Source organism: Bos mutus, chromosome 25 (genome assembly GCF_027580195.1).
Source record: "Bos mutus isolate GX-2022 chromosome 25, NWIPB_WYAK_1.1, whole genome shotgun sequence".
NCBI lineage: Eukaryota > Metazoa > Chordata > Mammalia > Artiodactyla > Bovidae > Bos > Bos mutus.
Genome location: NC_091641.1, coordinates 32,838,511 through 32,864,776, shown reverse-complemented (window position 1 = coordinate 32,864,776; position 26,266 = coordinate 32,838,511). Strand labels below are relative to the sequence as shown.

Sequence of the window (26,266 nt, the reverse complement as noted above, 5' to 3'; positions counted from 1 at the left end):
ATGCTTGGGGCTGGTGCACTGGGACGACCCAGAGGGAGGGGAGGGGAGGGAGGAGGGAGGAGGGTTCAGGATGGGGAACGCGGGTATACCTGTGGCGGATTCATTTCGGTATTTGGCAAAACTAATACAATATTGTAAAGTTTAAAAATAAAATTAAAAAAAAAATTAGAGTGGAAATTATTAATAAAATCAAGGAAGAAAAAAGTAAAATTAAGGAAATCCAAAAGTTGTTTTCAAAAAGATAAACCAAATTGACAAACCTTTACCTAGAGTGACCATGAAAAAGATTCAAATTACTAAAATATGGAATGAAAGGGTGTATTACTACTGATCTTATAGAAGTTAAAAAGATTGTAAGAGACTACTATAGAATGATGCACTTATATACCAATTAATTAATAAATTGGACAAATTCTTAGGAAGACTCAAATGAACAAAACTGATGCAAGAAGAAATAGAAAATCTGAAAAGAGATTGAATTAAAACACAAAAAGCCATTATCAAATGGTTTTACTGTTGAATTCTAACAAACGTTTAAAGATACCAATTTTTTACAAATTTTTCCAACAAATAAAAGAGGAACGCAGGCCAGTATTATCCTGATAACAAAAAGAGATTACAAGAAAACTACAGAGCAATATGGTGCAAAGATTGTCAACAAAATGCTAGCAATTTGAATCCATCAGTGTCATGACCATGTGAGATTTATACCAGGAAAGCATGTTTTTCTTCAGTGCTCAGCCTTCTTTATTGTCATGGTTCAGCTCTCACATCTGTACATGACTACTGCAGAAACCATAGCTTTGACCATATGGATCTTTGTTGGCAAAGTGATGTCTCTACTTTTTAGTACGCTGTCTAGGTTTGTCATAACTTTTCTTCCAAGGAATAAGCATCTTTTAATTTTGTGACTGAAGTCACTGTCAGCAGTGATTTTGGAGCCCAGGAAAAATCTGTCACTTTCTCCTGTATCTATTTGCCGTGAAGTGATGGGACCGGATGCCATGATCTTAGTTTTTTGAATGTTGAGTTTTAAACAGCTTCTTCATTCTCCTCTTTTCATCTTCATCAAGAGCCTTTTTAGTTCCTGTTCGCTTTCTGCCATTAGGATGATATCTGCATATCTGAGGTTGTTGATGTTTCTCCTGGCAATCTTGATTTCAGCTTGTGATTCATCTAGCCCTGCATTTTGCATGATATACTCTGCATATAACTTAAATAAACAGGATGACAATATACAGCATTTTTGTTCTCTTTTGCCAATTTTGAGCTAGTCTGTTGTTCCATATCTGGTTCTAACTATTGCTTTTTGACTTGCATACAGGTTTCTCAAGAGGCAAGTAAGGTGGTCTGGTATTGCCATCTCTCAAAAAGTTTTCCACAGGTTTTGATCCATGGAGTCAAAAGCTTTAGAGTAGTCAGTGAAGCAGAATTAGATATTTTTCTGGAATTCTCTTTTTCTATGATCCAACAGATGTTGGCAATTCAATCTCTGGTTCCTCTGCCTTTTCTAAACCCAGCTTGAACATGTAGGAGTTCTCAGTTCATGTACTGTTGAAGTCTAACTTGAAGGATTTTGAGCTTAAGTATCTTAATATCCTGTGAAATGAGCAAAATTGTATGGTAGTTTGAATATTCTTTGGCATTGCCTTTCTTTAGGATTGGAATGAAAACTGACCTTTTCCAGCCCTGTGGCCATTGCTAAGTTTTCCAAATTTGCTGGCATATTGAGTGCAGCACTGCAACAGCTTCGTCTTTTAGGGTTAGAAATAGCTCAGCAGGAATTCATCACTTCCACTAGCTTTTTTTGTAGTGATGCTTCCTAAGGCCCACTTGACTTCATACTCCAGGATGCCTGGTTCTGGATGAATGAGCCCATCACATGGTTATCTGGGTCATTGTGGGAATTCTGTTCCCGGGACTTGGAAACGGCAAGCCTGAAAGAACAACACTCGGACAGTCTCTGCAGGGACTGACAATTTTATTTCTGCAGTCAAGCCTTTTTATAGGAGCAAGGAACAAAGAGCTCAGAGCATACGGCGAGCAGACCACGTACAAAGTTAAGATATAATCAGTAAAAGATATTTCAAGGACCAGCGCGTTCTTAATGACCCATGTGTTTATCCCATGACCCATTTTTCTCAAGCAACGTCTTTAGTGTATAATCATTAAATCTTGGCGCCGAGCATAGCCAAAGGCAGGAAATGTTTTTCAACTATCAGTACACAATGCCTGGGTACTTCTGGCCCCTCACCATTTTCCCAAGGATCTTCTCCTTCAAGGCTGTTTTGCACTGTGCCTCCCAACAGTCATTAAGACCTTTTTTTAATAGTTCTGTGTATTCTTGCCACTTATTAATATGTTCTGTTTCTGTTAGTCCCTTGCCCTTTCTGTCCTTTACTGTGTCCATTTTTGCGTGAAATGTTCCCTTGTTATCTCCAATTTTCTTGAAGAAATCTCTGTTCTTTCCCATTCTATTATTTTACTCTGTTTCTTTGTGTTGATAACTTAGGAAGGCTTTCTTATCTCTCCTTGCTATTCTCTGGCACTCTGCATTCATTTGAGTATATCTTTCCCTTTCTCCTTTGCCTTTTGCTTCTCTTGTTTTCTCAGCTATTTGTAAGGTCTCCTGAGACAACCGTTTTGCCTTCTTAAATTTCTTTTTTTGGGGGGATGTTTTTGATCCCTGTCTCCTGTACAGTGTTGTGAACCACTATCCATAGTTCTTCAGGCACTCTACCAGATTGAATTCCTTTAATTTATTCGTCATCTCTGCTGCATAAGCGTAAGGGATTTGATTTATGTCATACCTGAATCATCTTAGTGGTTTTCCCTACTTTCTTCAATTTAAGCCTGAATTTTGCAATAAGGAGTTCATGATTTGAGCCACAAGCAGCTCCAGGTCTTTTCTGCTGATTGTAAGGAGCTTCTCCATCTTCAGCTACAAAAAATATAATCAGTGTGATGTCAATATTGACCATCTGGTGATGTCCATGTGAAGAGTGCTGTCTTGTGTTGGTGGAAGAGGGGGTTTGCTCTGACCATTGTGTTCTCTTGGCAAAACTCTGTTAGCCTTTGCCCTGCTTCCTTTTGTACTCCAAGGCCAAACTTGCCTGTTACTTCAGGTATCTCTTGACTTCCTGCTTTTGCATTCCAGTCCCTTATAAAAAAGACATCTATTTTTGGTGTTACTTCTAGGTCTTGTAGGTATTCATAGAACTGTTTGACTTCCGTTTCTTTGGCATTAGTGGTTGGAGCATAGACTTGGATTACTGTTACATTGAATCATTTGCCTTGGAAACATAGTGAGACCATTCTGTTGTTTTTGAGATTGCACCCAAGAACTGCATTTTGAAGTCTTTGGTTAACTACGAGGGCTACTCCATTTTTTTCTAAGGGATTCTTGCAGTATCTATCATCTACCACAGTAGTAGATGTAAGTCATCTGAATTGAATTTGCCCATTCCTGTCCATTTTAGTTAACTAATTCCTAAGATGTTGATATTCACTCTTGCCATTTCCTGCTTGACCCCATTTAATTTACCTTGATTCAAGATAATCACAATGGTATGATCACTCACCTAGAGCCAGACATCCTGGAATGTGAAGTCAAGTGGGCCTTAGAAAGCATCACTACAAACAAAGCTAGTGGAGGTGATAGAATTCCGGTGGAGCTATTTCAGATCCTGAAAGATGATGCTGTGAAAGAGCTGCACTCAATATGCCAGCAAATTTGGAAAACTCAGCAGTGGCCACAGGACTGGAAAAGGTCAGTTTTCATTCCAATCCCAAAGAAAGGCAATGTCAAAGAATGCTCAAACTACCGCACAATTGCACTCATCTCACATGCTAGTAAAGTAATGCTCAAAATTCTCCAAGCCAGGCTTTAGCAATACGTGAACCGTGAACTTCCAGATGTTCAAGCTGGTTTTAGAAAAGGCAGAAGAACCAGAGATCAAATTGCCAACATCCACTGGATCATGGAAAAAGCAAGAGAGTTCCAGAAAAACATCTATTTCTGCTTTATTGACTATGCCAAAGCCTTTGACTGTGTGGATCACAATAAACTGTGGAAAATTCTGAAAGAAATGGGAATACCAGACCACCTGACCTGCCTCTTGAGAAACCTATATGCAGGTCAGGAAGCAATAGTTAGAACTGGACATGGAACAACAGACTGGTTCCAAATAGGAAAAAGAGTACATCAAGGCTGTATATTGTCACCCTGCTTATTTAACTTCTATGCAGAGTACATCATGAGAAACACTGGGCTGGAAGAAGCACAAGCTGGAATCAAGATTGCCGGGAGAAATATCAATAACCTCAGACATGTAGATGACACCACCCTTATGGCAGAAAGTGAAGAGGAACTAAAAAGCCTCTTGCTGAAAGTGAAAGTGGAGAGTGAAAAAATTGGCTTAAAGCTCAACATACAGAAAACGAAGATCATGGCATCTGGTCCCATCACTGCATGGGAGATAAATGGGGAGACAGTGGAAACAGTGTCAGACTTTATTTTTCTGGGCTCCAAAATCACTGCAGATGGTGACTGCAGCCATGAAATTAAAAGACTCTTACTCCTTGGAAGGAAAGTTATGACCAACCTAGATAGCATATTCAAAAGCAGACACATTACTTTGCCAACAAAGGTCCGTCTAGTCAAGGCTATGGTTTTTCCAGTGGTCATGTATGGATGTGAGAGTTGGACTGTGAAGAAATCTGAGTGCCAAAGAATTGATGCTTTTGAACTGTGGTGTTGGAGAAGACTCGAGAGTCCCTTGGACTGCAAGGAGATCCAACCAGTCCATTCTGAAGGAGATCAGCCCTGGGATTTCTTTGGAAGGAATGATGCTAAAGCTGAAACTCCAGTACTTTGGCCACCTCATGTGAAGAGTTGACTCATTGGAAAAGACTCTGATGCTGGGAGGGATTGGGGGCAGGAGGAGAAGGGGACGACAGAGGATGAGATGGCTGGATGGCATCACTGTCTCGATGGGCGTGAGTCTGAGTGAACTCCAGGAGTTGGTGATGGACAGGGAGGCCTGGCATGCTGCGATTCATGGGGTCACAAAGAGTCGGACACGACTGAGCGACTGAACTGAACTGAACTGATGGACCTAACATTCTAGGTTCCTATTCAGTATTGTTCTTTGCAGCATCGAACTTTACTTTCACCACCCAGACCTATCCACAACTGAGCATTTTCTCCTTTGGCCCATTGTCTTCATTCTTTCTGGAGCTATTTCTCTGCTGTCCCCTAGTAGCATATTGGATACCTATTGACTTGGGGGGCTTATCTTCCCATGTCATATCTTTTTGTGTTTTCATACTGTTCATGGTGTTCTCAAGACAAGAATACTGAAGTGGTTTGCCATTGCCTTCTCCAGTGGACTGCGTTTTGTCACAACTCTCCACCATGACCTGTCCATCTTGGGTGGCCCTGCACAGCATGGCTCATATCTTTATTAAGCATGTATAAACCTATGGAAAGCAAATGTAGACCTTAAAAAATAGGATGTTTTCACACTAAAATGACATGGAGATAACAGAAAATGTAAAACATAACAGCAGCAAGTTATAAAAATCTAAGGGCATAAAACCAAATGTAAAGTATTAATGTGTGATTAATTAATATGATAAATACAAATTGGATTAAATTCTCCTATTAAAAGATTCATTTGTTTAAAATATTCTCAATAAATTTTGTAAGGAACATCTAAAACAATTTGGTGGTATGGAAAGCAATATATTCAGCTGAATTACATCGTCAGATAAAATAGAATAAAAGGGGCAATTAGGTTATGTTTTTAAAGTTTAAAATTAACAGAATATTTTCAAAGTTATAGGCATACCTTGCTTTATTGCACTTAATCATTGCTTCACAGATACTGTGTTTTCTACAAACTGAAGGGTTGTGGCATCCTTGCTTGAGCAACTCTGTGAGCACCATTTATCTAACAGCCTTTGTCCAATGGTGTCTGTCATATTTTGGTTATTATTATATTTCAAGCCTTTTCATCATTTTATTTGTTATGGTGATCTATGATCATTGACCTTTGATATTCCTATTGGAATTGTTTTGGCATTTTGGGGAGTAAAGTATTTTAAAATTAAGGTATGTACACTGTTCTTGTAGTCTGTCATACACTAAGCATGCGTACTAAGTTGCTTCAGTCATGTCTGACTCTTTTTGACCCTATGGACTGTAGCCTGCCAGACTCAATTGTCCAGGTGGCACTACTGGTAAAGAACGCACTTGCCAATGCAGGAGACTTAAGAGACCTGCGTTCAATCCTTGGGTTGGGAAGATCCCCTGGAGGGGGGCACAGCAACCCATTCCAGGCTTATTTTCAGCAAAGGATTCAAGGTGGTTGAAAAGTCAGCATGGTGATGTCAGTATTGCCCAATTAGACTGAGTTATGGGCTTCCCAGGTGGCACTAGTGGTAAAGAACCTGCCTGCCTATGCAGGAGACATCAGAGATGCAGATTCGATCCCTGGGTTAGAAAGATCCCCTGGAGAAGGGATGGCAACATAGTATTCTTGCCTGGAGAATACCATGGATAAAGGAACCTGGCAGTTGCAGTCCATAGTGCCACACAGAGTTGAACACAACTAAAGCAACTTAGCACACATGCATTCACGCATTGCTTTTTATGCTCCCAGTAACAAATTTCATTCTCTCAATCTCTCTACAATATGTAAGCCATTTCTTCACGTTGTGGGCAGTTACCAGTACAGATGAGCCTTGACAACTTTGGGTTTAGAGGTACTGACTCTCCACACAGTCAGAAATCACCATATAACTTTATAGTTGGCACTCCATATCCTCAGACTCAACCAACTGTGGATAAATCCAGTAGTACAGTAGTATATATTCAGTGAAAAAAATCTGAGTATAAGTGAACCCACTTGTTTCAAACACATGTTGTCCAAGTGTCAGCTGTACTTTTCTGAGCCTTTTAAAAGTTTTGTTTGTACCCTTAAGCATTTTGATTCAGAGGTTTTCCTACGTATCTAAAGTTTTATCAACTACACATTTCAGACTGTTATGATGAAGTATTTTTTTGGTAAACTTTATAAGTAATTCACTGTGAAAAATCATACCAATTATATGTTCATTTTGAGTTCTGCATTCCTCTTATATTTTTATCATTGTGCAGCCCATAGTGTAGCTCCATGTTCTCCAATAAATTAAATCAGAAAGCTTCTCTACCACCAATAGGCCTCCCTATTTCACACATATACATGGGGTAGGGAAGAAGTTCTCAAAGAAGAGAGATTACATTTTAGCATGAAAGGAAGTAGTCAATAAATCTTTTCTCTGTTAAAATTAGGAGTAAAGACAAACCACAGAATGAGAGAATATACCCATAACTCAGTTCAGTTCAGTTCAGTTCAGTTCAGTGGCTCAGTTGTGTCCGACTCTTTGCAACCCCATGAATCGCAGCACGTCAGGCCTCCCTGTTCATCACCAACTCCTAGAGTTCACTCAGACTCAACACCCATCGAGTCAGTGATGCCATCCAGCCATCTCGTCCTCGGTCATCCCCTTCTCCTCCTGTCCCCAATCCCTCCCAGCATCAGAGTCTTTTCCAATGAGTCAACTCTTCGCATGAGATGGCCAAAGTACTGGAGTTTCAGCTTTAGCATTATTCCTTCCAAAGAAATCCCAGGGCTGATCTCCTTCAGAATGGACTGGTTGGATCTCCTTGCAGTCCAAGGGACTCTCAAGGGCCTTCTCCAACACCACAGTTCAGAAGCATCAATTCTTTGGCCCTCAGCTTTCTTCACAGTCCAACTCTCACATCCATACATGACCACAGGAAAAACCATAACCTTGACTAGACGGACCTTTATTGGCAAAGTAATGTGTCTGCTTTTGAATATGCTATCTAGGTTGGTCATAACTTTCCTTCCAAGGAGTAAGCGTCTTTTAATTTCATGGCTGCAGTCACCATCTGCAGTGATTTTGGAGCCCCCCAAAATAAAGTCTGACACTGTTTCCCCATCTGTTTCCCATGAAGTGATGGGACCGGATGCTATGATCTTCATTTTCTGAATGTTGAGCTTTAAGCCAACTTTTTCACTCTCCTCTTTCACTTTCATCAAGACGCTTTTTAGTTCCTCTTCACTTTCTGCCATAAGCGTGGTGTCATCTGCATATCTGAGGTTATTGATCTTTCTCCCAGCAATCTTGATTCCAGCTTGTGCTTCTTCCAGCCCAGCGTTTCTCATGATGTACTCTGCATAGAAGTTAAATAAACAGGGTGACAATATACAGTTTGACGTACTCCTTTTCCTATTTGGAACCAGTCTGTTGTTCCATGTCCAGTTCTAACTGTTGCTTCCTGACCTGCATACAAATTTCTCAAGAGACAGGTCAGATGGTCTGGTACTCCCATCTCTTTCAGAATTTTCCACAGTTGATTGTGATCCACACAGTCAAAGGCTTTGGCATAGTCAATAAAGCAGAAATAGATGTTTTTCTGGAACTCTCTTGCTTTTTCGATGATCCAGCAGATGTTGGCAATTTGATTTGTGGTTCCTCTGCCTTTTCTAAAACCAGCTTGAACATCAGGAAGTTCATGGTTCACATATTGCTGAAGCCTGACTTGGAGAATTTTGAGCATTGCATTACTAGTGTGTGAGATATAATGGTCATCTGAGTTAAATTCACCCATTCCAGTCCATTTTAGTTCGCTGATTCCTAGAATGTCGATATTCACTCTTGCCATCTCTTTTGACCACTTCCAATTTGCCTTGATTCATGGACCTGACATTCCAGGTTCCTATGCAATATTGCTCTTTACAGCATTGGACCTTGCTTCTATCACCAGTCACATCCACAGCTGGGTATTGTTTTTGCTTTGGCTCCATCCCTTCATTCTTTCTGGAGTTACTTCTCCACTGATCTCCAGTAGCATATTGGGCACCTACTGACCTGGGGAGTTCCTCTTTCAGTATCCTATCATTTTGCCTTTTCATACTGTTCATGAGGTTCTCAAGGCAGGAATACTGAAGTGGTTTGCCATTCCCTTCTCCAGTGGACCACATTCTGTCAGATCTCTCCACCATGACCCTCCCGTCTTGGGTGGCCCCATGGGCATGGCTCAGTTTCATTGAGTTAGACATGGCTGTGGTCCTAGTGTGATTAGATTGACTATTTTTCTGTGAGTATGGTTTCAGTGTGTCTGCCTTCTGATGCCCTCTTGAAACGCCTACCATCTTACTCGGGTTTCTCTTACATTGGGCGTGGAGTATCTCTTCATGGCTGCTCCAGCAAAGCACAGCCGCCGCTCCTTACCTTGGACGAGGGGTATCTCCTCACCGCTGCCTTCCTGACCTTCAACGTGGGATAGCTCTGCCACCGCTCCTTGGATGTGGGGTTGCTCCTCCCGGCCACCGCCCCTGGCCTCAGGTGTGGGGGTGTGGGGTAGCTCCTCCCGGCCGCCCCTGACCTCGGACACGGGGTAGTTCATCCTGGCTGCTGCCCCGACCTCGGACGCGGGGTAGCTCCTCTTGGCCACCGCCCCTGACCTCGGACGTGGGGTAGCTCCTCCCGGCCGCAGCCCCTGAACTCGGACTTGGGTAGCTCCTCTCAGCCGCCACCCCTGGCCTCGGACACAGGGTAACTCCTCTCGGCTGCTGCCCCTAACCTCGGACGTGAGGTAGCTCTGCCCAGCCGCCACCCCTGACCTCGGACTTGGGTAGCTCCTCTTGGCCGTTCCTGCGCTGTCACAGCCAGGCACTCTCGGCCACTGCCCCTGACCTCAGACGTGGGGTAACTCCTCTTGGCCACCACCCTTCGGGCGTGGGGTCCTCCCAGCTTCTGCCCCTGACCTCGGATGTGGGGTAGCTCCTCTCATATATATAGTATATTCATAATTTATTGAGTTCTCTTTAAAAATAAGACAACCCAGTAGAAGAAAATGAGCAAAACATAACTAGGAATTTTGCAGGACAGGGAAACAGGTATAACCAGTAAACATGAAAAAATACCAGTAATTAGTGAGATGCAAATTAAGGCAGTGAGATACGCATCTATATCCAAGTAGATTGATAAAAATTAGGTCTAGCAATACCAGGGGCTCAAGAGGATGTGAATAATGGTTACTTGTACACATCTCCTGCAGGGATGTAAGTTGGTACAACTACTTGGGAAGGTAAGTTGGCTTTCTTGAGAACTTGAAATTTTGTGTAACTTATAGCTACCCAACAAACCCACTCAAGAAATGCTTACAGATATACACCTTGAAGCAAATATGTTCACAGCAACAGTGTTATTAAGAAAAACAAAAAAGATGGAAATGACTCAAATATCCTTCATAGGTAATTGAATAAACAAATTTTGTTTTACTGACCTAGTGCTTTATTATAATATCATGAAAATGTATGAAGTATTGCTGTATATAATCACATGCATAAATTAGAATATGAGTGAAAAAACAAGTATTAGGAAACTATAGTTTGCTCAAAAACAAGTATAATCAAACTTCATTGTTTTTGCATGACATTTGTAATGAAACTATAATTCGTAAGAGACAATAGATATATAAACTCAACAGTCAGGTTACAGATTACCTCAGGATAGAGAAGAGGGAAGGGGCACGGTATGGAAAACATAGGTAAATGCAAGTTGCTAGTTGTATTTGGTTAAATGGTGGATGGATCAAAGATACTCAGTATCTTCAGAATGTTGTTATACATTATATATTACATGTATTTTTTTTTAATTTGTTTCTTTTTTACCACGCTGGGTCTTCACTGCCGTGTGTAGTCTTTAGTTGCAGCAAGCGTTGGCTTTTCATTGCGGTGACTTCTCTTGTGGAACATGGGCTCTAGGTATGTGGGCTTCAGTAACTGTGGTGTGGGCTCAATAGTTATGGCTCACTGGCTCTAGAGCACTGGCTTAGTAGTTCTGGCACAGAGGCTTATTTGCTCCACAGCATGTGGGATCTTCCTGGTGTGCGTGTGTGCATGCTCAATCATGTCAGACTCTTTGGGACCTCATGGACTCTAACCTACCAGGTTGCTATGTTCATGGGATTTTTCCAGGCAAGAATATTAGGGTAGGTTGCCATTCCCTTCTCCAGGGTAACTTCCCAATCCAGGGATTGAACCTGTGTCTCCTGCATTGTCAGGTGGATTCTTTACCACTAGACCACCAGGGAAACTATACAATACATGTCTTTATGCATCAAATGTAGAAGCATTTTTATCTCAAAATTTTTCACAGCTTTTCGCTGCTGCTGCTAAGTTGCTTCAGTCATGTCCGACTCTGTGCAACCCCATAGACGGCAGCCCACCATGTTCCCCTGTCCCTGGGATTCTCCAGGCAAGAACACTGGAGTGGGTTGCCATTTCCTTCTCCAATGCATGAAAGTGAAAAGTGAAAGTGAAGTCACTCAATCATGTCCGACTCTTAGCGACCCCATGGACTGCAGCCCACCAGGCTCCTCCGTCCATGGGATTTTCCAGGCAAGAAGTTTGGGACTTTTCCAAAGGCCCTGAAAAGGACCACAGGAATGTGTTCCCTTAGTTGGTGTTTGCAAGGTTTACAAAAGTAAGATAGTTTAACTGTAATCATATAAGACTGTTGTCTCATTTTAATTTCATCTTACCCTTGCTTCACCCAGCAAAAGAATTGCTTCAGGCATTTTGTGATTGGGGATATACTTAGTGTGTCTTTAATAGGATACCTTTGTGGCTCACAGTCACTTTTGAGTGTATTCAGTTACTGCTATCAGCTTTATTGTGGTGGGAATGTGCTCTGTGGTGCCTGGCACCTGGATTATCTGAGTAATGAAGAAGCTAAAGATTGTAATTTATGAAGTCAGAAGATAAGGAAAATTTTTTCCAATTATTTGATGTTTAAAATTTTAACTAGGGAATTTAATTCTCATAGATTTCCCCTCAAAAGATAACTTTTATTAGAAATATATTCAATAACAGATTCAAGTAGAGAAATTCACTATACATATTTTTCCTTTTGATAGAACCCTACCTTTCAAATAAAAGATTTTTTTTTGTTGTTTGTTTTTAAATGACACAAAGCTGTAGCATTATCAATAAGAATTTATATTTTTAGATGAAGTTGATTGTTGTATACATCCTGATTTTTGGTTTAAAATTAATCAACCCAGAACAGATGGACAAACTGTGGCATATTCAAATGATAGACTACTGTACAGCAATGAGAAAGAATGATCTACAGTTAAACAGAGCATGCATGAATCTCACAAATATAAGCAAGAGTGAAAGAAGCCAGACACTGCTGCTGCTGCTAAGTCCCTTCAGTCGTGTCCGACTCTGTGCAACCCCATAGACCACAGCCCACCAGGCTCCCCCGTCCCTGGGATTCTCCAGGCAAGAAGAATGGCACAGGAGTGGGTTGCCATTTCCTTCTCCAATGCATGAAAGTGAAAAGTGAAAGTGAAGTTGCTCAGTTGTGTCCAACTCTTCGCAACCCCATGGACTGCAGCCCACCAGGCTCCTCCGTCCATGGGATTTTCCAGGCAAGAGTACTGGAGTGGGGTGCCATTGCCTTCTCTGAAGCCAGACACTAAAATGTGCTTATTATGTAATTTCATTTATATAAAATATAAAAAGTGGCTTAAATTCATCTATGCTGTTAGATTGCAGGCTACTGATCATCCCTGGGAGACGGGGAGCCAGTGACTAGAAGGAGAAGTATGAGGGGACTTCCAGGGGACTGGAATTATTTTTTTTATTCTTTTATTTCTATAACCTTTTTAAAGAACAGTTTTAGACTCACAGCACAGTTAAGAGGAAAATAATAGATTTCTCCTAGATGTCTTGCCCCATACATGTATAACCTCCACCATTATGAACATTCCCTACCAGAGTGTGTTGTATTTGTTGTAATTGATGAACCTATGAATCATTCTCTTTTTGATCTAGATTTTAGTTAAAGGGGTGTATTCAGTTTGTGAAAATTCTTTTAATTGTGTACACATGATATGTGCACTTTTCTGTAGTACTATACTCAGTAAAGTTTGAAAAAGAAAAAAACAACAACAAAAACTCAAAAGAATTAAAAATTAATCAACCTTGCCCTAGGAAAGACTTGGTTTCTCCATTTTTTCTATGGTGAATATTACAAAAACTGTATTCATAAAGAGGCAATCAAATATATAGTCAAATAGGGAAAGTAGAATTCTATCTTGTATCAGGCCCTTAATTAATGAAAGTGTGCTATTTTTCTGGATTTTCTGATTTTTAAGTATGCATGACAGGTTTTTGAAATTTGAATTTATGGGGTTTTTTTTTCCCCCTTCTTTTAAGTAAGATTCACTTAGCCTTCAGGTCTCAAAAATCCTGGAATTGTTCCTGATCAAATGATATACTGAATGAAAAGAATATATATAGTCAATGAAAGCTTCAAGTAGGAAAATAGATAAGGATAAATCAAAAAATTACTCAGGTAGCTTTGAATGGGTTGCTAAGTTGTGTCCAAGTCTCTGCAATCCCATGGACCTTACCCCACCCCACTGGGTTATTTGTACCTTGAAAGTACAAATGCTTTCTACCTCATAGACTGTGTCTTTGAATTTAGTGTGCGCTATAGTTTGTTAGGTAACTGGTCTACCATGTATTATATAGTTGTTTGTTTTGCTTATATTTGCCTTGTAATTTGGCAGTTTTCTTCTAAACCATCTACCTATCTATGGTTTAGATTGGACTTAATGTGAATACTTAATGTGAATAATGAGAAATACAAATAAATACTGTTTTTCTCTGCTATGTAGTAGATTTTTATTTAACAGAAATAATTCAGGATTAAGAATGTATTGAAACCTAACTTGGTTTTCTTATTTGAACTAGCATCATGTTGTGTATCTTAGTGCTCATTTCATACTGATAACTGTTGGGAATCAGCTCTTGCAATACCATTAATTTGAAAATTGGAATATTAGGAAAGCTTTAATAAAGGTGCCACGTGATACAGAAAATGGAATATTCCATACAAAACATTGTTTATCTGTTTTTATGAAAAAATGTTTTAAGTATGGCCTGCTTGGATTATTTAAATTAGAACTCAATGGTTATAGTAGTGAGGTGTCATAACAAAAAGTGGCCTGATAAATGATCAGACTTAGTATCAAATAAAGGCTTACTGGCAGTATAAATTTTGACTTTATATAGTTAGAGTTATAGAACAACGTTTAATTATCAGTGACACAGATGAAAATGGATATAATTTTCAATAAAAATAATTATCTAAATCTGGCACATAGTCTCAACATTATTTTAATATTGTAAATAAATGTTAGCTTTTGTCTGTTAGAGAAATGCATTCAAATATAGTATTTTACATTCCAGGATATGAAAGATGGCAAGTCCAGATAGAAGTAAACGGAAGATTTTAAAAGCCAAGAAAACAATGCCTGTAAGTTGCCGGAAGCAAGTAGAGATCCTGAATAAGTCAAGGAATGTTGAAGCACTAAAAACAGCAGCAATTGAGAATAATATATCAAGTGGTAATCAGAAGTCAAGTACTGATCTCATAAGTAGCAAATGTAGACATTCTGAAAATGATGCTTCCTCATTGAACTCCATCAAAAATTCAGTATGTGGACCAAAAAGTAAAGAATTTTCTCAGAATTTAATAAAACCACTAGAAATTACTGATTCGGAAGCAAGATTGGAATACACAGAAGAACAAGTTGTGTACCCTTATGAAAAGCCAAGTAAAACAGAATTTCCTGGGAAATTCTTTATACACAAGGCAAAAGCTTCACAAAATACTTCTGAAAATCATTTTGAATGTCAGGCAAGTGTAACAAGATCCTTTTTTGAACATGAAGAAGATTGTAATCTGAAATCCATTTGCCATTTATCCAGTGTATTGAGTGATATAGTTCAAATTCCGAAGTCTACAAAAACAAATACCTTGGATGATAAGAGAATTGACAAGATAGTTTCCTATTTAGAAGCAAATTCCAGTGCTGAGTTATATGATAAAAAGCAAAGTGACATTTCAGTTTTCAGTTCAGATGACCCTTTTGTGCCTGGTGATAAAATACCTAAGTTGGTGAATTCAGTCATTTCAAGTAACTGTGCTGATGACATTTTGAAAAGTGAAGAATCCTATAGAACCTGTCTTTCCAGCATTTTAAGTTGTGAAAATATAGATGCAGAGTGGCTGTCCTCACTTGACACTGATAGTAATAACAGTAAGTGAATACTTATGTATCTCTTGGAGAAATTAAAATAGTTACTTTGCTTGGGGGAATTTCATTATCTCAGATATAGATACAGTAGAATCCTTACAGACAGGAAAACAGTAAATGATGACAATAATTATTTCAGAGTATCTTGTTTCTGAACCATTCTTAGCAGTGATGGGGAATGGTATCCTCTGTCTCCAACGGGAAGTAAGTTCTGGCAAAGAAGGAAACAACCACTTTCCTTTGAAAGTACAACAGGATTAAAAGGTGGTTCATAGAGATTGTTTGCTTCATTGACACCTTTTCTGTTTTGGAGTTTTATTAAGGCTATTTGAGAGAGTGGGTTTTTAAAATAGTTGATGAACCCATTTCTTTCTGTAGAATTGACCTATATATCACAGGCCAAGTATAAGCTGATAGATAATAAGCATACATATACATACAGGTTTGTGTGTATGTAGTGTAAGAAATATGTCAAATAATTAACCAATGGAGTTTTAGGATTATAAAATTATTAAAATAGCAGAAGTTTATTAAAAGTAGGGTGTTTTATAGTTTAATGAGATATAAGAAAAAAATTATTTCATAGGAAAAATATATTTGTTTTCTTGTCTAGGCTACAGAATAATCATTTAACAAGGTGAATTTTAAATTGCTTAGAAGTAATATAGGGTCACCTATTAAAAATATGTTGGACTGCCTAAAAACTAAAAATAATGTAAGACCACTCAACTGTAAATAGAAGATCTAATGCTATAATTTATTCAGTTATTATTATTATTAAATGTGTATTAAGTAAGATGGGAGGAAAGTATATCCCAGACCAGTACTAAGATTTTTTAATTTGTTGGAATTTTTTATACAATTACATTTTCTGAAAAATGGTCCTGTGGTCACATTTTAGTTTTTAAATTTGCTTAGGGGTCCCTAAATTAGAAAATCCCCCTGTTTCTTTCATTAGAAGGAAAATTTTTATCTCTGATCTTTTCATCTTCCCAAGGCCATAATCAAAAGAAGAGGATGTTTTCAGAAAACAAAGAAAATGTTAAGCGTATGAAAACTTCAGAGCAAATTAATGAAAATATTTCTGTAGCTCTGGAAAAGCAAACAGCTTTGCTGGAACAGGTAAAATATTGGGCTTAAATATTTGCTTCAGAAGCTTATTTTTTAAAAGATAGTAAAAGTTAATTGATCTACATGATGAGTACACATAACTTTCATGATGAAGGACTGGTACTTGAAAACTGAATTAGCAGGTGGAGGTATTAGGAAAAAATAATTGTTTACATCACCTCTCTAGATCCTTGAAAATGGTCCTTTACAGAGAAGCCTACAGAATCATGTGAAGGGAGAGGCTGTGGTATTAATATAGAATAGGCTTTTCAGTCAGTATTTTGCTCAAATCTTTCAAGTCAGATACCACATGACCTTGAGTTTCATTCTGTCTCTTTTGTACCGGTCATGGGATTCTTTGATTTCCAGCTATAGCTGTTTGTTATCACAGTTGATACTTAATAGAGTCAGGCAGCCCAGACATTCATTGTAAAGTCTTTGGGTTCACTTGCTGTCATTTCCAAGTTTGTACAGATAATGTTGCATTATCTGACATTTTGCTTTTCTGGCATCATTAAATGTACTTTTTCTTTTCTTTTTGGCCTATTTCATCTCATTGTATTACAGTTTCTATACATGTCTGATTTACTCTGAGTTTGAGTATCAGTTCAGTTCAGTTCAGTCGCTCAGTCGTGTCCGACTCTTTTCAACCCCATGAATCGCAGCACGCCAGGCCTCCCTGTCCATCACCAACTCCTGGAGTTCACCCAGACTCATGTCCATCAAGTCAGTGATGCCATCCAGCCATCTCGTCCTCTGTCGTCCCCTTCTCCTCCTGCCCCCAATCCCTCCCAGCATCAGAGTCTTTTCCAATGAGTCAACCCTTCGCAAGAGGTGGCCAAAGTACTGGAGTTTCAGCTTTATCCAAAGAAATCCCAGGGCTGATCTCCTTCAGAATGGATTGGTTGGATCTCCTTGCAGTCCAAGGGACTCTCAAGGGCCTTCTCCAACACCACAGTTCAAAAGCATCAATTCTTGGCACTCAGCCTTCTTCACAGTCCAACTCTCTCATCCATACATGACCACAGGAAAAACAGCCTTGACTAGATGAACCTTTGTTGGCGAAGTAATGTCTCTGCTTTTGAATATGCTATCTAGGTTGGTCATAACTTTCCTTCCAAGGAGTAAGCGTCTTTTAATTTCACGGCTGCAGTCACCGTCTGTAGTGATTTTGGAGCCCCCAAAAATAAAGTCTGACAGTGTTTCCACTGTTTCCCCATCTATTTCCCATGAAGTGATGGGACCGGATGCCATGATCTTTGTTTTCTGAATTTTGAGCTTTAACCCAACTTTTTCACTCTCCTCTTTCACTTTCATCAATAAGCTTTTGAGTTCCTCTTCACTTTCTGCCATAAGGGTGGTGTCATCTGCATATCTGAGGTTATTGATCTTTCCGCCGGCAATCTTGATTCCAGCTTGTGCTTCTTCCAGCCCAGCGTTTCTCATGATGTACTCTGCATAGAAGTTAAATGATCAGGGTGACAATATACAGCCTTGACGTACTCATTTTCCTATTTGGAACCAATCTCTTGTTCCATGTCCAGTTCTAACTGTTGCTTCCTAACCTGCATACAAATTTCTCAAGAGGCATGTCTGGTGGTCTGATATTCCCATCTCTTTCAGAATTTTCCACAGTTTATTGTGATCCACATAATATTGTGGATATAGTCAATATTGTGGCATAGTCAATAAAGCAGAAATAGATGTTTTTCTGGAACTCTCTTGCTTTTTCCATGATCCAGTGGATGTTGGCAATTTGATCTCTGGTTCCTCTGCCTTTTCTAAAACCAGCTTGAACATCAGGAAGTTCACAGTTCTCGTATTGCTGAAGCCTGGCTTGGAGAATTTTGAGCATTACTTTACTAGCATGTGAGATGAGTGCAATTGTGCAGTAGTTTGAGCATTCTTTGGCATTGCCTTTCTTTGGGATTGGAATGAAAACTGACCTTTTCCAGTCCTGTGGCCACTGCTGAGTTTTCCAAATTTGCTGGCATATTGAGTGTAGCACTTTCACAGCATCATCTTTCAGGATTTGAAATAGCTCCACTGGAATTCCATCACTTCCACTAGCTTTGTTCGTAGTGATGCTTTCTAAGGCCCACTTGACTTCACATTCCAAGATGTCTGGCTCTAGGTGAGTGATCACACCATCATGATTACCTGGGTCGTGAAGATCTTTTTTGTACAGTTCTTCTGTGTATTCTTGCCACCTCTTCTTAATATCTTCTGCTTCTGTTAGGTCCATACCATTTCTGTCCTTTATCGAGCCCATCTTTGCATGAAATGTTCCCTTGGTATCTCTAATTTTCTTGAAGAGATCTCTCATCTTTCCCATTCTGTTGTTTTCCTCTATTTCTTTGCATTGATCGCTGAGGAAGGCTTTCTTATCTCTTCTTGCTATTCTTTGAAACTCTGCATTCAGATGCTTATATCTTTCCTTTTCTCCTTTGCTTTTCGCTTCTCTTCTTTTCACAGCTATTTGTAAGGCCTCCCCAGACAGCCATTTTGCTTTTCTGCACTTCTTTTCCATGGGGATGGTCTTGATCCCTGTCAGTGAGCTTCAAATTTAGTAGGTCCTGTATCAGGACTTGTATGGTCATGTTTTGCTATTTTATTACCACTGAAATGCCTCAACTAAAAGTCATTATGTGATTAATGTCTGTCATTAGCAATAATGGATCAAAATGTCTCAATCCAAACTATCCTACTGTTTCAGAAACAAAAACACTACTGTTTCTAACACAGGCCATTACAATTACATAGTTATGTATTATATGAATATACATTTGCATAATAAATGGAAACCTTTTGAAAGACTCAAATAGAATCAGCTTAAAAGATGAGGCAACACTTTCACCCTTTCTACCTCTTACTTTCTTCTGCAAGGCAAAGGAGACATTAAAAAAAAACGTAAATATTCTGTTGTTTGCAAGAATGAGGTAGCAGAATTAGGTTAAGCATGCGTGCATGTGTGTGTGCGTGTGTACGTGCACATGTGCATGCATGCTCTGTCTTTCAATCGTAAGTAGCTCCATGGATTTTAGCCCACCAGGCTCCTCTGTCCATGGGATTTCCCAGGCAAGAATACTGAAATGAGTTGCCATTTCCTATTCTGGGGATCTTCCTGACCCAGGGATCCAACCCATGTCTTTTGCGTGGATATAGCTTAAGAGGTTGGGGATTGCAGATGTGTTGTTCCCAGTGAGTTAGTAGCTGAATTCAGTAATAAGTTCTGATGTGGACATATAAAGACAAAATTTATTCTTTTAACATTTTAATTTTTCTGGCATGGAAAAATCAGAGTTTCATTCACTGCTGTTATCTGCCTCACAAAATAGTTGGTCCACATTGACGCAGAATACGGTCCTTTCCCATTGAGGTTTAGACAATGCCGTTTATTTGTTATCCTCCCGAGCCACTACCACCAGAAGTTTCTTGCATTGTCCAGAGACAAAGGTTTTTAGCTAATTCCTTTTATCTGTCTCCCAGTAACTAACTCTCACTCACTTGATATTTTAATTCCTGTCTAAACAGTTGACTCTCTAAACCACATCTTTTTTCCTTGTTTGAGTCCCAGTGGAATAGGGCTTCCCATTCTGACATTGTTCTTTCCTACTGAGAGAGTCCAAAAGCTGTTGACTCATCTTTTGAGGTTTCAAAAGGATCTTGTCCTGGTATATTCCAATTAAATTACTGAAGTAGACGGGGTTTTCTTCTGAAGTCTAAGTTATTCACCCTATGCACCATTGTAGAAAGTTGAGTCAGATACATAATTGCCAGTCTCTCTCTAATATTTAGGCCACTTTGCCTGCCATATGCAAATTGTAGCTAGAACTTCATCTGATTCCATAATTTTAGTCACATTACCATCGGTAGAAGACAGTAATGAGGTATTTGGTGGAGGTTATTGTGCCTGCCTTCTGTATGAAGAATGTCACCACTAAGTGAGAACGAATATCTCTCTACACCATAGGAATCATGCCTTAATGAGCAGTTAGTCCAAAATAACGAAGTTTTAAGGGTCTGCCTTCATCTGAATCATCAAGAGTACTTGTTTAAATTGTGTTTATTTTACACTGAGCTCACTAATAATTGTTTTAAGCTTCTTTTTTCTCAAACGTACCTGATGAGAATCAGTAGTGGTGCCTATACAACTTTCCAGGCCCCTTTCCAGGAAATTAATGAATCCAGGTCAGGGCCTAAGAATTTGTGATTTTTAACAAGTATTCCATGTGATTGATGCTCCTTACCAGGAAAGTTTGATGAACACTGTTCCTTTTGTTTCTAACAAAACAGTATTTCCCTAAACAGAACTGACATGTTTTTCCAAAATTTCATTGGGGTATGAGCTTCACATATTGACCTTAGTCAGTGAACTGGCAAGCATGCAGTAATGCATAAAAACCTTACATGGGTTGATAGGTAATGGCTGTCAGTAAAAATAGTATGGGTTTTTGAGCATTTACTTACATAATTCGTTTATTTTAAGCAGTTAGTTTAATCAGATATTCAAAAATTGTAAGAGTACAAGTGATAATCATGTCTGATAATGTTGAAAAACCACTGAAGAAATGTTAATGAAGCACTACAGAAGAAATAGAGTAGACAGAAATTTTGAGGAGCAAGAACAATTGGGAATGAGAAGGGAAAACCTTGGGAATAATCAAAAGTAAATTTTTGATTAAGACTAGTCATCCAAGTGACATAAATATAAATGAGTTTAACATAGAAACTGTTCTAATTTTGAACCCCAAGTTACAAGATATTAGGGGAAGATATAAATATTGCTAATAAATACCTTAATTATGTCATGACAGGTTTTGTACTAAAAGAGACTACTCTGTTGTGAGAGTTGCTTAAAGGAGCATATACATTGAGCAAACACCTGTAGTGAATATTTCTGAACGTATGGCTCAGCAGAGCTGTTCATTTCCTTGGGCATTGAGATTAACTATGCTCCCTGAAAATAGGCCAATCTATTTTCTGAAAACCAGCCAGATAATGAAATTCATTAGTGTTTCATGTGCCAACTACTATAATCTGATAGAATAGCATGCATTATGCCAGATAGCACTAGTCACATAATTGTCACTAGTATCTTACAATTTTAACAATAAGAAGTCCTCCCTACTCCGCATCCCCACCCCCAACATAAAACTATGTATGGAGATTATTTTGCATATTTATGTCCTTTTTTTAAATTCAGTGTTTTCCATTTTATAGAGCTCTTATGCATATTATCTTTTTATGTTCTTATGAAAATCCTACGAGCATCCCTTTTGCAACACTGTATGACATCTGTCCATTTGTGGACAGGGCAAATGAAGCTCAGAGGTGTTGTGACTTCCCAAAGGTGATACAGCTTGTTAATAACAGGGTCAAGGCTCAGATTTTCATAATTTGCTTTATATCTACTACAGATCGACCAGCCATTTGAAATAAATACAGTCTCTTTTCATAGAGTACTAGGTTTCAGTTATGGTCATTAAAAATATATATAAATGGGACTAAATAGGCTTTAATTTGTATTATGGAATTCAACTGAAACTGTAGGAAACTAAAATTAGTATTGGGAGGATAAACTTAATTTCTAACTTATCCATATATTTAAATGTTAGGTGTGTTCTGCTGAATTTGATTTTTAACTTTTATAAAACTTACTGATACAGTAATACAAATATATAAATAAAGTACATTTTACTAGTTACAGTAAACCTAGAAAAAAGCAAAGCTGTTTTCAAGAAGTAGAAAATAATTGCTTTTAAATTTGAAACGTGGTGGTTTGTATTTTTAAATTCTAGGTCAGACATTTGGTTCGACAGGAGATCTATAGTATAAGTTACAAACTATTTGATAACAAACTGAGAGAATTGACTGAACGCATTGGGAAGACACAGTGCAAGAATAAACATGAAGCAATAGCGGATGAACTCTTTGTAAGTTTCTAATTTCATTCAAGTACTTTTAAAAAGTAGAATTTAATGATGTTGTACATGTTAGGAAAAAAAAATAAAGGTATACTGAAATCTGATTCCTGGCCACAACCTGATATATTAATACTATATATAGAATTTATTATACCTCAGCTGTTTGGTCCTTGAAAAATACTTGTAGAGCCATCAGCCATTTGGTGTCAGTTCAAAAACATTTTGTATTAGCATTTGTATAACCCGTTTCAGACTTTCTTTAGGGTTTTTTTTGTTTTGTTTTGTTTTACTCTTCTAGGGTTACTTGTGGATTGGCATTTCTATCACCATTAATTTTATGGTGAACTAATTAGAAGTTTCATTTTCTTTTTTAATCTTCCATTCTTGGACATATTATACTAGCATCAAACCTGATTTAAATGTTTGTCTTACGTAAGAATTTCTCGTATATTTGATGGATGCCTAAGTCTCACAAAACTACATGGGCAAATAGTTTTCTCGCCGTCTCTATATGATATATATATTTTGGTACTCCGGTTTGTTTGTTTTTTTCCTAGGCAAAAATAGCAAAACTTCAAAGACGTGTTAAAGCGGTGTTATCTCAAAGGCATTTTGTGGAACCAAATGTGGTATCCAACAATACAGTTTGTAAGGTTGGTATAAATGTATAGGAGTTTTAATAACTTACTTGACCCACATTATAAGTAGTTGGATTATAAGAAGAGAATGTACTTCCAGATGAAGACATGGGTTTAAAAGATAATAAATTTATACTTAAGAAATTCCTATGACTCTGGAGAAGTGGCCAAAACTAATGCCACTTGTATTTCTTTTATAAAATGAGTAGAGAGGCGATTTGTGATTGCCTAGACTGCCTCCCTCTCTGTCATTTTATCAGGATGAAAAATTTCAAACATACACAGAAAAGCTAAAAGAATTTTACAGTGAATGCTTGTATAGTCAATGTCTATCTTCTACCTTTATTTTTTTAATATATTTATACTTGTCATGTATCTGTCATTCTACTCATCCCCCAAGCCATCTTTATATTTGGTCCATTCATAAGTACTAATATATTTTATATCAAAATACGCTTTGCAGTGTCCACTTCAAAATATCTTAACATGAGTGTCATTAAATAGAGTTTAGGATCTGTTTATAGTTTTTATATAAAACTTAAAATAATCTTAAGTATACATTCACTGAATTTTTTTCTTCTATCTTTGTTCCCTTCAGTATCATATATGCACTAGCCTCAGTAACTCAATTGCAAAGCATTTTCTTCCCTGTTTTCTGAAAGTTTGTGTAAGATTTTTATTACTTCTTTAAATATTTGATAAAATCCACCTCTGAAAACCATTTGGGCCAAAAGTTTTCTTATAAGAAGACGTTTTCCTGAAAATATAATTCTTTAATAGTATAAAGCAATTAAGATTTTTGGTTCATCTTGTGTATTAGTTTTGTAAGTTATCTTAGCAAGGAATTTGTCCATTTTATCTAAGTTGTTGGTTTTGTTGGCATAAAGTTATTGATAAAATTCCCTTGTCATTTTAATACTTGTAAATCTGTAGTGATGTACTCTTTCATTTCTGTTACTTGTATAATCCATGTTTTCTTTTCTTTTTTTTTTTTGATCAATCTTATTTTAGATATTTCTTTTTTCAGCTTCTTAAAAGAGAAAGAGCTTTAATTTTTAACCTTCTTTTCTACTAGAAAATATTTAAAGATACAAGTTTTTTTCTAAGCATTGCTTTTTCTAAGCATCCTCTTAGCACTTATATACTTCTCAGCGTGGAGAGTATAATAATTGTATTATACTGTAGTTTTGTTTTCCATTAGTTCAAAATAATTTATTTCTCTTGTGGTATCGTTCTTTGATCTGTGGATTATTTAGAAGTATGTGTTTAATTTTCAGACATTTCTAGCTATCTTAATTTTATTGATATCTGTTTTGGTCAAAGAACATACTATGTAAAATTTGAACCTTGAGTTATTGACACTTAGTTTATGCCCAAGATATGCTTTCCCCTGGTAAATGTTCCATGTACACTTGAAAAGAATATTGGGTGTAATATTCTGTAAGTTTCACATCAGTGCTAATTGTATCAAGATGGTTCATAGTGGTGAATCATGGCTCCCAAAAGATGTCCTGACCTAATTCCCAGAACCTGTGAGTATGTTATTAAAAGAAGCTTATCAATGAGAAGATTATCCTAGTGGGCTCAATATGATCACTGGGGTCCTTATAAAAAGGAGTGAAGGTTAAAGACAGAAAATAGAGATGGGACAATGAAAGCAGAGGTTGGATGATTGCACTGAAGATGGAGGCAAGGGCTACAAGCTAAGGAATGCTGACAGCTCCTAGAAGCTGGAAAAAAGGAAGTGGATTCTCTCCTGAAGCCTCCAGAAGGGGATCCAGCCCTGCTAACAACTTGATCTTAATAAAACCAGTTTCGAACCTCTGGCCTTCAGAAGTGTGATAGAATAAATTTCTGTTGTTTTAAACCACCTAGTTTGTGGTAATTTGTTACCACAGCCTCCAAAAACTAATACAGGATGTGGTACCAGTAAGTATGGTGTGCTGTTGTAACAAATACCTAAAAATGTGGAAGTGGATTTGGAATGGTAGAGGCTGGAGGAATATTGAGGAACATGATTTTTCAAAAGCTTGGATTGCCTTGAACAGACTTAGTAGAAATATAGATGTTAAAGTCTGCAAATAAGGGCTCAGGAGGAAATGAGGAACATCTTAGAGAAACTTTATATATTTTAAGAAAATACCTAAATCTTCATAAACAGACTGTTGGTAGAAATATGGACATTTAAAAGCACTGTCCGTGAACTCAAATAAGGAACATATTATTGGAAATTGGGGAGGAGGGAGTTCTTGTTACATTGTTGGAGAAAGCTTAGCTGAAATGTGACCTACAGTGATATAACATGGAAAGCATAATTTATAAGTGATAGCTTGTATTTTTATTAGGCTGTTGAGATTTTTGAGCTAAGTGTTGAAAGTTTGGCTTGGTTTCTTGCTTCTTACAGTAAAATGTGAGAGAGAAGAGATAAATTGAAGGAGAAACTGTTTAGCAAAAAGGAACCAGTATTTGATTTGGGAAATTATTAGATATCCCAAACTCATCAATTAGAGAAGAACAAGTTGGAAAATTGATTCATTTCTGGTCTTCACTTTATTACTATAAGTATAAAAAATAAAATTTTCTTTGTTAAAGCCGAATGTTTATTAATTCCTAAAATTCAGTGTAATAAGAATAAAATATATTCTTCATTCTTCTGTGTCTAAGTACTTAGGTATTTGTTTTTCCTTCTTTTAAAGCTAAGAAGTTGCTTCATGTTGTCATTATTTTTATTTCTTTTGATGTATTTTTTTTAATTTATTTTGGCAGAGTAACTGCAATCATGATCATCAGCCATTGATTACCATATGTATGCAGAAATAGTTTGAGAACAATTTCCAAGTGAAATTTTAACCTATCAATTTTGTGTAGAAGACCACAGTTGGTAACCCTCCCCTCAGCTGCTTTTTCCTCACCCAATTAACAGGTTGCAAATTCAGAAACAATGAATTTGGATAAGAATCCAGAGTCAGTTAATAGTCCACAGGAAAGGAAAACTGTGAAATCTGAAACTACTAACTATTCAGAAAAAGCAAGTGAAAAGAGTAATTGGTCACGGGAACCTAATGAAGCTGTTTCTGAAAGGTAAGCGTATCTATAAAAATGCATGAACTTGCTTATCTAAATGTGTTTGTAAACACATGTACTCTTTTTCTCAATGTAAAATAGCTTAAAGCTTCCTATTTATATGAAAACTATTTTTGTCCGTCATGAAAAAATTGGTTCTTCAGAAGTTTAATTGTTGTTTTAACTACTAAATAAAACTCTGAATTGGTTAGATGATCAGGTTTTTCACTGTGATGATTTGTATCTTTGATATGGCAACCAGAGTGATAAACTGGATCATTCTAGTAGTTTCCACTTCTACACATAGAAGAATCAAGACCCTATGAAACAGT

At 37.7% G+C, this 26,266-nt stretch overlaps 1 protein-coding gene across 4 annotated transcripts in view; it reads left to right on the top strand.

Moving 5' to 3' along the window:
• ATF7IP2 (activating transcription factor 7 interacting protein 2) overlaps window positions 1-26,266 on the top strand; it is a 76,622-nt gene that overhangs the window by 9,129 nt on the left and 41,227 nt on the right. For 2 of the 4 annotated variants that reach the window (XM_070363174.1, XM_070363176.1), the window contains exons 2-6: window positions 14,346-15,199; window positions 16,194-16,318; window positions 22,108-22,242; window positions 22,791-22,886; window positions 25,795-25,952. In XM_070363174.1, coding sequence (XP_070219275.1) covers window positions 14,356-15,199; window positions 16,194-16,318; window positions 22,108-22,242; window positions 22,791-22,886; window positions 25,795-25,952 — 1,358 coding nt within the window. In that variant the 5' untranslated portion in view covers window positions 14,346-14,355. The remainder of the gene's footprint in view (window positions 1-14,345; window positions 15,200-16,193; window positions 16,319-22,107; window positions 22,243-22,790; window positions 22,887-25,794; window positions 25,953-26,266) is intronic. The other 2 variants (XM_070363178.1, XM_070363175.1) reach the window with 2 other exon arrangements.